The 11,388-nt window shown below is 39.1% G+C and overlaps 2 protein-coding genes across 10 annotated transcripts in view; one reads left to right on the top strand and one right to left on the bottom strand.

Moving 5' to 3' along the window:
- The window catches only part of FAM177A1 (family with sequence similarity 177 member A1), a 33,314-nt gene extending 26,607 nt beyond the window's left edge, over positions 1–6,707 (top strand). For 3 of the 5 annotated variants that reach the window (XM_032242565.1, XM_032242564.1, XM_032242566.1), the window contains 4 exons: positions 1,900–1,966; positions 2,555–2,629; positions 3,324–3,421; positions 6,005–6,707. In XM_032242565.1, the coding sequence (XP_032098456.1) occupies positions 1,900–1,966; positions 2,555–2,629; positions 3,324–3,421; positions 6,005–6,211 (447 nt within the window). In that variant the 3' untranslated portion in view covers positions 6,212–6,707. The remainder of the gene's footprint in view (positions 1–1,899; positions 1,967–2,554; positions 2,630–3,323; positions 3,422–6,004) is intronic. The other 2 variants (XM_032242568.1, XM_032242567.1) reach the window with 1 other exon arrangement.
- Positions 6,708–10,404: 3,697 nt separating this feature from the next.
- PPP2R3C (protein phosphatase 2 regulatory subunit B''gamma) overlaps positions 10,405–11,388 on the bottom strand; it is a 31,659-nt gene continuing 30,675 nt past the window's right edge. For all 5 annotated transcript variants that reach the window (XM_032242563.1, XM_032242559.1, XM_032242562.1 and 2 more), the window contains one exon: positions 10,405–10,711. In XM_032242563.1, the coding sequence (XP_032098454.1) occupies positions 10,523–10,711 (189 nt within the window). In that variant the 3' untranslated portion in view covers positions 10,405–10,522. The remainder of the gene's footprint in view (positions 10,712–11,388) is intronic.

The raw sequence follows: 11,388 nt of genomic DNA, 5'->3' as shown, positions 1-11,388 counted from the left end.
AAGGCCGAACCCCGGGAGGCAGAGGTGGGGGTGAGCCGGGATTGCGCAATTGCACCCCAGCCGGGGAACAAAAAGAAAAACTCTACCAAAAAAAAAAAAAAAAAAAAAAAAAATTTCTAGGCTATAGGTTCATCTGTTTTCAAAAATTGTCACAAATTTTCAAAACAATTTTAATGTATTTATTGAAAAAAAAAATACATGAGTAAGTTGATCCACACAGTTTAAACCTGTGTTGCTGAACTGCATACTTTCCTCCAAAGCATGCCTAGTCCTTTTCTAAATAGTTTCTTGGCCTTATCACATATTATGTGTGATCGAAATTGGTTCCTTTCCTTATACTTCGGCCACTGTTTCCATTTGCTGTAAACCATAAGATCAGAGCATCTTAAATGGAGGTCCTGAAGTAACCTTTGTCCCACGTAAAAGGCCCTTCTGCTCTGAATGTAGAATATATAGTGGATTTTATCCAGGGAATCAGTAATATATAGGATTTTCTTGGTTGAATCTGTTTGCTTGGACATTGATTCTTAAGTAAGTAGAGACAATGGAGCTGCCTTGCTTGCCTTCTCAGGCACAGTATTACAGAAATTGGCATATATACTTTTTATGGCACTGCTGTGTTATATGTTGATTTCTGTTTTCACCTGTCTACTCAGTCTTAACAGATATTCTTGTGTTTGCCTTTTTAATGTCCTTATCATCATTAGTATATGTAACAAGATGATGGACAAGTTTTTCTCTTTCCCCCCTCCTTGGAAGCAATATTAAAACAATTATTGCCCAGGAGCTGTGGCTCACCCCTGTAATCCTGGCACTTTGGGAGGCTGAGGTGGGTGAATCACATGGGGCCCGGAGTTTGGGACCAGCTTGGCTAACATGGCGAAACCTCATCTATACTAAAAATACAAAAATTAGTGCAACTGATGCATGCACATCTGTAATCCCAGCTACTTGGGTCACTGAGGCACGAGAATCGCATGAACCCAGGAGTCAGAGGTTGCAGTGACCCGAGATCGAGCCACTGTACTCTAGTCTGGGTGACAGAGTGAGACTCTGTCTTAAAAACACAAAAAACAAACAATTATTAATGCGTTTGATTCATTCAAGGCTTTATACTATGTTTTCTTTTGATAAACAAAAGTTTTGGTACAATGAAGTATGCTTTTATCACTAGCTTTATCTAGAGGCAGATAACATCTGTTTGGCAAGCTTCACAAAATTCATGTGGAATTACAGAACCAAGGTTAACTATGGAGGTGTGCATTATAGATTGCATTCTGCCAGTGGCCCTGGTTTACCAAATATGCACTGAGCTTGTTTTGGGTTCTATGGTATAGTCCTTTTTTTTTTTTAGACTAAAGGAAACAGACAAAACTTAGCTTGCCACTTATTTGTCCCTTATTTTGCCACCATTAAAAGCTCATTTGATGTGCCCTTACATATCCTGCTTAATTTCTCTGAACCTTAATTTCCCCGCTGTAGCACAAGTATGTCAGATGGTGTCCTTAAGTTTCTTTCTACTGACTGGACACCCTATCTGGTGTTGTGTTTATGAGTAGTTGAGACAAAAACGCAGGAAGACAGGAGAATGGAAGACTCTGGATTATCAACTCATAAAATAATCCAGACTGCAATTACCAACTCCATTTCAGCGGTTGCATCTTTTTTTTTTGGTTCTTCTATGGGCTTCAGATGGTGGTAGTTAAATGAGTGAATGTAAAATATCTTTGCAGAATTTTAACTCAAAAGATTTTAAATTGTTGATTGGATTGCAGTCTGTTTGTAGTACTGCCTATAGAATATTCTCGGTGCCTACCAAGTATTTGACTACTTCATTCTGGCCCAAATATATGGAATGAATTTAGGTATGAATGTTGCTAACCTGATTTATTGTTGCAGACAAAACTTACCTGGGGCCCCTACTTATGGTTTTACATGCTTCGGGCTGCTACATCAACCCTCTCAGGTATTGCTTTTCTGCTTGAATATTATTTAATTGCTGTAATATGCTTCAACAACAGGAGCTTGGCTAAATGGGATGTTTCCAAACTGAAGGAGAAACATGAGGGAGTTAATTGCTGTCCTCAGGAGGTAGCTAGCATTGGGAGATAGTAACCTAACTTGTATTCACATTAGAACATTCTTCAGGTTGCAGGATTTTTTTTTTAAGGAATGAAAAATGACTATGTTAGTTTAGATATGGTTTTCAAGTTCTTAAACCCTTTAACAGCTATTTTGCTACTTTGGTTTCTAATTGATGTAATTCTCATTTCTGTCTCACTGCTTATTCTAAAGCCTGTATTATAATTTATATTTCTATTTCATTAATATTTCTTAAATTGAGATATGACCAAGTCATATTTGAAGGAAATGAATTATCAACTTATAACCTAATGCTAATTTAAAATATAAGTTTTAAATTATAAAGCTTTCTTCTGCTTCCGTTTTTAACTCCCTCATAGCTTTTTATCACTTTCTGCTTTTTATTAGGGCTAATTGTGAATAGTAATTGATTCAACAAACATTTACTGAGCACTCACTATATGCTAGACAGGTTGGTGTAATGGAAAGACCATGAGCTTTAGATTCAGACCTAGCTTTGAACTTTGGATCTGCTTTATCAGTTTGGGTAAGTTCTTTAACTCTCTCTGCCTAACCTTTCACAGTGCCTGGCACATGGTAGGCACTCAGTGAGTGTTATACTACAAGCCATTCCCCTCCTCCAGCTCAGTAATATCCCATCTTTCTGAGTATACATTTTTCTTTTTTGAGACAGAGTCTCGCTCTTTCACAAAGGCTGGAGTGCAGTGGTGTGATCTCGGCTCACTTCAACCTCAGCCCCCCAGTTTCAAGCTATTCATCCTGCCTCAGCCTCATGAGTAGCTGGGATTACAGGCACCTGCCACCATGCCGAGCTAATTTTTGTATTTTCAGTAGAGATGAGGTTTCACCATGTTGGCCAAGCTGGTCTTGAACTGCTGACCTCGTGTAATCTGCCTGTCTTGGCCTCCCAAAGTACTGGGATTATAGGCATCAGCCACCATGGCCAGCATATACATTTTTCTTAAAGAAATAGACATATAACAGATATTCCTAGTGATAAGTGTTCTGATACAGACAGGAAAAGACTTGTTGGGAGCTCTGAAGCCACCAATACTTCTTAAAGAAATCAGGGAATTTATATAGAAGAGAGATATATTGGGTTTTTATAGTCTCCTTAAGAGCAGGAACAGTAACTCTTGTATTCCTACAGTGTCTTACACATAGAAAGTGCTCAAGAAATGTTTACAGAATTATTTGTCTTTTAACTTTTGTATCTTCAGTGTGTGACTTCCTTGGAGAGAAGATTGCATCTGTTTTGGGTATCAGCACCCCAAAGTACCAATATGCCATTGATGAATATTACCGGATGAAGAAGGAGGTATGTCTCCTTTTTACATTTTCTTGATTCAGTTTGGTTTGCGTGGACTTCATGGGTTGCATAATGAGCATATGTATTTTCTTTTCTTTTTTTTTTTTTTTGAGACAGAGTTTCACTCTTATTGCCCAAGCTGGAGTGCTGGAGTGCAATGGCAGGATCTTGGCTTACTGCAACCTCCGCCCCCTGGGTTCAAGTGATTCTCCTGCCTCGGCCTCCTGAGTAGCTGGAATTACAGGCACACACCACCATGCTCAGCTAATTTTTTGTATTTTTAGTAGAAATGGGGTTTCACCATGTTAGCCAGGCTGGTCTTGAACTCCTGACCTCAGATGATCTGCCCACCTCGGCCTCCCAAAGTGCTAGGATTACAGGTGTGAGCCACCACGCCCAGCCTAATATATTATCTAAAAAACACACATTTTGGAATTCTTTAGAACTAGAAGTTCCCTATGATCTGGGTGCAAAACTATACTAGATTTCATTGTCTTAGTGCTATGTGAGATGCCTTACATACATTATTTTAATCTTCACACACCTCTCTTTGAATTATCATTCTAAGATGAAGAAACAAGATACTTAGAGCACATGGACTGGATGTAGGAAAAGTGGAGTGGGTTTGACACATAAAATTTTAAGTATGAGAGGCTGGGTGCCTATAATCCTAGCACTTTGGGAGGCTGAGGCAGGTGGATCATGAAGTCAGGAGTTCAAGACCAGCCTGGCCAAGATGGTGAAACCCTGTCTCTATCAAAAATACAAAAAATAGCTGGGCGTGGTGGTGGGCACCTGTAATTCCAGCTACTTGGGAGGCTGAGGCAGGAGAATTGCTTGAACCTGGGAGGCAGAGGTTGTAGTGAGCTGAGATCACGGCACTGCACTGTAGCCTGGGTGACAGAGAAAGGCTCTTGTCTCAAAAAAAAAAAAAAAAATTTTAATATGAGAAATGTGTATGTGATAGGTGTTAATATGTAAAAATTTGAGGACAGTTTAAAAGTAGTGCAGTCTTAAGGTGAGAGTGAAGTGAATTTAGTCTTAATAAAAAAACCTGTAATCCTAGCACTTTGGGAGGCTGAGGTGGTTGGATCACCTGAGGTCAGGAGTTCAAGACCAGCCTGGCCAACATGGTGAAACCCCATCTCTAAAAAAAATAATAATAATAAAAATAAAAAACCTTTAGTGCTTAAGAGCATGGGCTTAAAAACCAAAGGGCTTGAATTCAAAATCTGTTGTGCCACTTAAAACTTTGTAACCTCGGACAAAACACTTAACCCCTCTATAAGCTTCAATCTCCTCATCTTTGTAATGAGGAGAATTGCAGCATCCATGCTCCAGGGCTGCTCTACAGATTAAATACATTATATAAAATGTTTAAAACAGCACCTAGTGTATATCAGTGAGCACAACAAATATTGGAATCTGTTATTCTTTAAGCAATTAGAGGGCATCAATTCAGGTAAAGCTAGAATGTAGAGGCATGAAGGTACATTGTGTGGTTGAGGAAATGGCAAAAATATAATAGTTTCTTGTCACTGGAGCATAAGGTACAATGTGGGACTGGCTGAACATGAGGCTGGAAAGGTTAGCTGACAACATTTGTTGTATGGTTTCAAACATGTTTTATGAACAAATAAATATTTCTTAACACTGTAAGCCTTACTTAGAGCCTCATTACCTCATCTGGACTATTATACTCACCTCCTAAATGGTCACTCTATTGTCAAGCAAACCCCAGAGTAATCTTCTGGGGTTACTCACTGTGTGCTGACTACTCGTTCTGCAGGGTCCAATACAAATGCCACCTTCCCCAATGAATTTAGTAGTTGTGCAACTAGAAATTATTTACCCAAAATCTCTGCATCCGTCTTAATAGGATTTTTACATGTCTTAACTTCCCTACTAAATTGTAAACTTCTTAGGGGTAGGCACTGCCTTATCTCTATAATTGGTTGCTTATGGGAAAACTACGCTGTATATCATTTAGTAAATGAACCAGCCTATTCAGTTGAATAGGCTGGCACCCTACAATTGAAGTGATACAGTTGAAGCTAACTTTTTATTTAGCTTAGACTTAAAATGAAAGAAATATAGTCCTTGTCAAAATTAATTCAGGTCTCACCTGAGTGACGTAGTGCTGGACCCTGTTTTAAAAAATAACCACTTTCAGGTTGGGTACGGTGGCTCACACCTGTAATTTCAACACTTTGGGAGGCCGAAGTGGGCAGATCACTTGAGGGTCAGGAGTTTGAGACCACCCTGGCCAACTTAGCTGGGTGTGGTGAAGCAGGAGAATTGCTTGAGCCTGGGAGGTGGAGGTTGCAGTGAGCCACTGCACTCCAGCCTGGGTGACAGAGAGAGACTTATGTCTCAAAACAACAACAGCAACTACTACTTTTCTTAAAATGTTTTACTATAGTTATTTCATTTTGAGGCAGAAGAAGGGATAGTATGTCTTAATTGGACCAAACTGAATTGAACGTGTTACTAATGTTTTGTTTTTTTTTTTTTTTAACAAAAGCTGACGGCGGGGAAACAGCACTATATACATTCATATTTCAACTATTCTTAATGTTTCCTCTTTTTTAGGAAGAAGAAGAAGAAGAAGAAAACAGGATGTCTGAAGAAGCAGAAAGACAATACCAACAGAATAAATTGCAGACTGATTCCACTGTTCAGACAGATCAACCAGAGACAGTGGTATCCAGCTCATTTGTGAATCTCAATTTTGAAATGGAGGGAGACAGTGAAGTAATTATGGAAAGCAAGCAAAATCCAGTCTCTGTCCCACCATAAAATGAAATGACTATCAAGCTTCAAACTTTTTTTCTTAATACCAGAAACTTTCACATTCTTTATTCAGTGGGACTTAATACAATTATTTATATTTTAAATTATTAAAATATCTGGAAAGGGAAAATGTTTCTTCATATTTAGGCTCTATCTAGCCAAAGCCAGATCTGAAATTCAGATATTTGTACTGTTTTTACTGTGCGTAGAATTAGTGCTTTTGTTTGAAAATGATCTTTTAAAAAGTTAAGGACGTCTTAGAGCCTTAATTGTTAAGAAGAGTTAAATTATCAAGCCTGTCATTTGTGCATTTGTTTTTTTTTTTTTAAAAAAAGGTAAGTTGCTGATTAAGTCTAATTGGAATTGATAATCCCCCAGTTTCAGATTGAAATGATGATATTTTCTCCTAGATTTTCTCATGTTATGCTGTGCATTTTTATATCTAACCATTAATTTCACACTAAGGATGCTTCACCATATAATAAAAGGAGCAAGATGGAAACACTTTGAATTTTCTTTCATTGAGAAAAACTGTTTTATGGAATAGTCTGCATTTATAACACCAGATATTAAGATAGGCTTTCATTTTTTAGTGCAAGCCACTTAATCTTGTATTCTTTTTCAGGACTCAAATAACTAGCTTTAAACATAATGTTAAAAACACTACCACTACTTACGGAATAGATTTATTAATGTTATTGTATTCAAATGGTAATACCTAGTGATTATCCATGTAGCATCCTGGTTATATTATCCATTCAGCGTTAATCCTACAGAAAAGTGGTTTTGGTGGAGTTGGGGATTGTGGGACAAGTATAGATTTAATCCATCAGGAGCTAATAGATATTGTATGAGGTGCAATGATGATAATGATAGCAACAGTAAAGACTGGATAGTTTACTTGAACGTACTTGGCCACTCCTCTACCTACTTGCTTATTTGTAAGCCTCATAAAGATATATATTGTAAAGCTTATTTTGAAAATATTCCTAAATATGGCTGGGCGCAATGTTCACGCCTGTAATCCAGCACTTTGAGAGGCCAAGGCGGGCAGATTAGTTGAAGTCAGGAGTTTGAGACCAGCCTGGCCAACATGGTGAAATGCCGTCTCTACAAAAATTAGCCAGGCGTGGTGGTGCATATCTGTAATCCCAGCTGCTCAGGAGACTGAGACACGAGAATCACTTGAACAGGGAGGTGGAGGCTGCAGTGAGTTGAGATCGTGCCATTGCACTCCAGCCTGGGCAACAGAGGGAGACTGTCTTGAGAAAAAAAAAAGTACTTCTAAATGTGTGTATAGAACCTTCTATCAGCATAACACTGATTTATAATTAAATGTGGGTTAGGAAGAATGTGTGGATTGTTTCATAAATTTTTATCTTAAAAGCCTTTTTCAGAAACTTAAAACTTTTAGACATTAATGGTTATGTTAATAGCCTTCTAAACAGCATTAAGTTTTCAGTCTTATATCAATCTAAAATATAGGGCCAAAGAAAGTAAGGTCAATACTTTATTTGGGTCTGTAATAGAAATCTGTGTCAATGAACATGAACTGAGTTATTCAACTACAGGTTGAAGAAATTAGGAAGGATAATTAAACTTTTCATTAGGAGTGCTCAGCTACATGGTTTCATGGAATGGTGGTTCATAGTAAGTGATGGTAATCTTTTTATTCATGGGGGTAAACCGTTTATAACTTGGTGCTTAAAAGATTAATCTTGGCCAGGTGCAGTAGCTCACGCCTGTAATACCAGCACTTTGGGAGGCTGAGGTGGGCGGATCACCTGAGGTTGGGAGTTTGAGACCAGCTTGATCCACATGGAGAAACCCTGTTTCTACTAAAAATACCAATTAGCTGGGTGTGGTGGCACATGCCTGTAATTCCAGCTACTAGGGAAGCTGAGGCAGGAGAATCACTTGAACCTGGGAGGCAGAGGTTGCGGTGAGACGAGATCACGCCATTGCACTCCAGCCTGGGCGACGAGCAAAACTCCATCTCAAAGATTAATCTTTTGATTATATAATGTCCCATGAATTATAGTTTACCAGTAGCTCTAAAACATGCTAACCTGACCTCTTCCTTCTAGTTTTTCACTTCATTCAAGATAGTACCTTACTCACATATTTACTTGGTTATCAAGTGAAGGTAGGTGTGTCTAAAAGTGATCTGAATCCTCTCTCCCTAGAGGTATTAGCATCTAAAGAGTTTACCCAGAAAATGTTACGATTGTAGTAAAAGGAAGTAGTGACCTATGTTTTGTTTCTTGAATTTTACTTTTGGTACTTGTCCAATAGTGGCTACTTGATAATGTTTATAAATACAGTTAATCACTGTGCCTTAAGTTTATACTTTGTTTATGCAAACTATAAAATTTCCCATAAATGTATTCAATGGTTTGTCTTATTTTAAGCCTCTTTCACTCACTTTTTCCTACTTCCAGTTCCAGCCAGGTGTGGTGGCTCATGCCTGTAGTCCCAGCACTTTGGGAGGCTGAGGTGGGCGGATCATGAGGTCAGGAGTTAGACCAGCCTGGCCAACATGGTGAAACCTCATCTCTACTAAAAATACAAAAATTTTAGCCAGGCACGGTACAGGTGCCTGTAATCCGAGCTGCTTGGGAGGCTGAGGCAGGAGAATTGCTTGAGCCTGGGAGGCAGAGGTTCGAGTGAGCCAAGATTGTGCCATTGCACTCCAGCCTTGGCAACAGAGCAAGACTCTCAAAAAAAAAAAAAAAAATCCAGTTCCTTCTGGATCACAGTTCATGAGTTTACCTTCTTCTAATCTTTTAGCATCTCATAAAAATGAAATATAATGTATAACTGAAGTCTTTACCCTGAATTAACACAAATTCTTTAACAAAAATTCTTTAAGTTTGTTTTTTGGTTCGAGACAGGGTCTTACTCTGTTGCCCAAGCTGGAGTGCAATGGTACAATCATAGCTCACTCGAGCCTCAACTTCCTGGCCTTAAGCAGTCCTCCCCCCTCAATCTCCCAAGGATCTGGGACTACAGGCTCATACCACCATGCCCAACTAATGTTGTTTATTTCTTGTAGAGACTTGGTTTTGCCATTTTGCCCAGGCTTGGAATTAAGTTTTGTAAAATGTAACTCTGGTATTGGTTAATAAAACTAGACAAATTTTTTATACCAATGATTTTCATGAAAGTAAAATATTAGTTTCAATACATTTTATTAAAACATGCTATTAAAGAACAAGGCTGGGTGCAGTGGCTCATGCCTACAATCCCAGCACTTTGGGAGGCCAAGGTGGGTGGATCACCTGAGGTCAGGAGGTTGAGACCAGTGTGGCCAACATGGCGAAACCTCACCTCTACTAAAAATACAAAAAACAGCCGGGCATGGTAGTGCACCACGCCTCACGTCCCAGCTACTCAGGAGGCTGAGGCAATAGAATCAACTGGAAACGGGAGGTGGAGGTTGCAGTGAGCAGAGATTGTACCACTGCATCCCAGCCTGGGCAACAGAGGGAGACTGTCTCAAAAATAAAACCGAAAAAACCAAAAAGACTGGGTGCGGTGGCTCATGGCTGTAATTCCAGCACTTTGGGATATGGGTGGATCACTTGAGGTCAGGAGTTCGAGACCAGCCTGGCCAACATGATGAAACTTTGTCTCTATTAAAATACGAAATTTACGCTGGGCATGGTGGCTCACGCCTGTAATCCAAGCACTCTGGAGGCCAAGGTGGGCAGATCACCTGAGGTCGGGAGTTCAAGACCAGCCTGACCAACATGGTGAAACCCCATGTCTTTAAAAAAAAAAAAAAAATACGAAACTTAGACATGGTGGCGGGCACCTATAATCCCAGCTACTCAAGGAGGCTGAGGCAGGAGAATCGCTTAAACCCTCTCAAAAAAAGTCCTAATCCTAACTCAGAAATGAAATGGCTCCACTCGAATGAATGAGAAAGTCTGTAATCTTTGAGATTATATATATATGTGTGTGTATATATATATGCACTGTCGTTCAAATATTCACATTCTGAATGACTAATGTCAGAAAAATTCCATGGAAACTTCATCTCTGAAGATTATACAGATTTAAACTGAATATCATCTACCTACAGCAAATCCTTTGAGCTAAAAGGAACCAGAACTTACCCCGCTCCTAACAAGCAATATGTGATCCTATTGCTTCTAAACTATTGCAACCAAAATTCCAGCAACCCAAACATTTGCTGTGTTCTCTAGACATACATAAGTGTTTTATTTTGACCATTTCTAAGGATTTTGCTTTAAAGGCTTTACACGCAGCATTCAAATATCTCTTACTGAAGACAATCTAGTCTTTCAGAGATCATGTATCATCAAGGTCTGCAGAGTTTTCACTGTCATTTGCAACAAGAGCTTCTCTGTTTTCATAAGTCCAGAAGCCATTCAAATCAATTAGAATAGTGGTAACTGTGTCTCCTTGATTACTGTTGATTAAATCCTGAAGAGAGATTTTCAAAGGATCCTTTGGTTTTACCATGTCAAAGATTTCATCCTGCAAGAGACAAAAAAAAAATACAATGAAATGTAATCCACTTAATTTCTATTACACACGGTGTTGTGGGCTGTTTGCATCCTCTGAAGTACAGAGGAATAAACTTGAGGGCTGCCCCCTGGGCCTATGTAAATTTTTTGTTCTGCTTTTTTTCTTTTTTTCTTTTTCTTTTTTTTTTTTTTTTGAGACAGAGTCTGTCGCCCATGCTGGAGTGCAGTGGTATGATCTCAGCTCACTGCAACCTCCACCTCCCAGGTTCAGGGGATTCTCTTGCGTCAGCTTCCCAAGTAGCTGAGACTACAGGCACGAGCCACCACACCTGGCTAATTTTTGTATTTTTAGTAGTGACGGGGTTTTATCATGTTAGCCAGGATGGTCTCAATCTCCTGACCTTGTGATCTTCCTGCCTCAGCCTCCCAAAGTGCTGGGATTACTGGTGTGAGCCACCACGCCCAGCCTGTTCTACTTTTATTCTTTTCCATTTAACAGAGAGGCAATTTCCTTTTCTCTGCCTACAATCACAAAATTTTATTGGGTAACTCCTTAAGTACTGTATGTGATAATTATCCTTTGTTTTATAGATGAAGAAACCAAGGCTCAGCATCTAATCTAATCCAACTACATAGGTAATTAGTAGCAGAATTATCTAATGCAGTGCGCTGGGACTGCATGTTAAC

This window comes from Sapajus apella, unplaced genomic scaffold (genome assembly GCF_009761245.1).
Source record: "Sapajus apella isolate SASKATOON/1434 unplaced genomic scaffold, GSC_monkey_1.0 scaffold50, whole genome shotgun sequence".
Lineage (NCBI taxonomy): Eukaryota > Metazoa > Chordata > Mammalia > Primates > Cebidae > Sapajus > Sapajus apella.
Note: the sequence above shows the minus strand (reverse complement) of the source record. Positions and strands in the feature narration are given on the sequence as shown.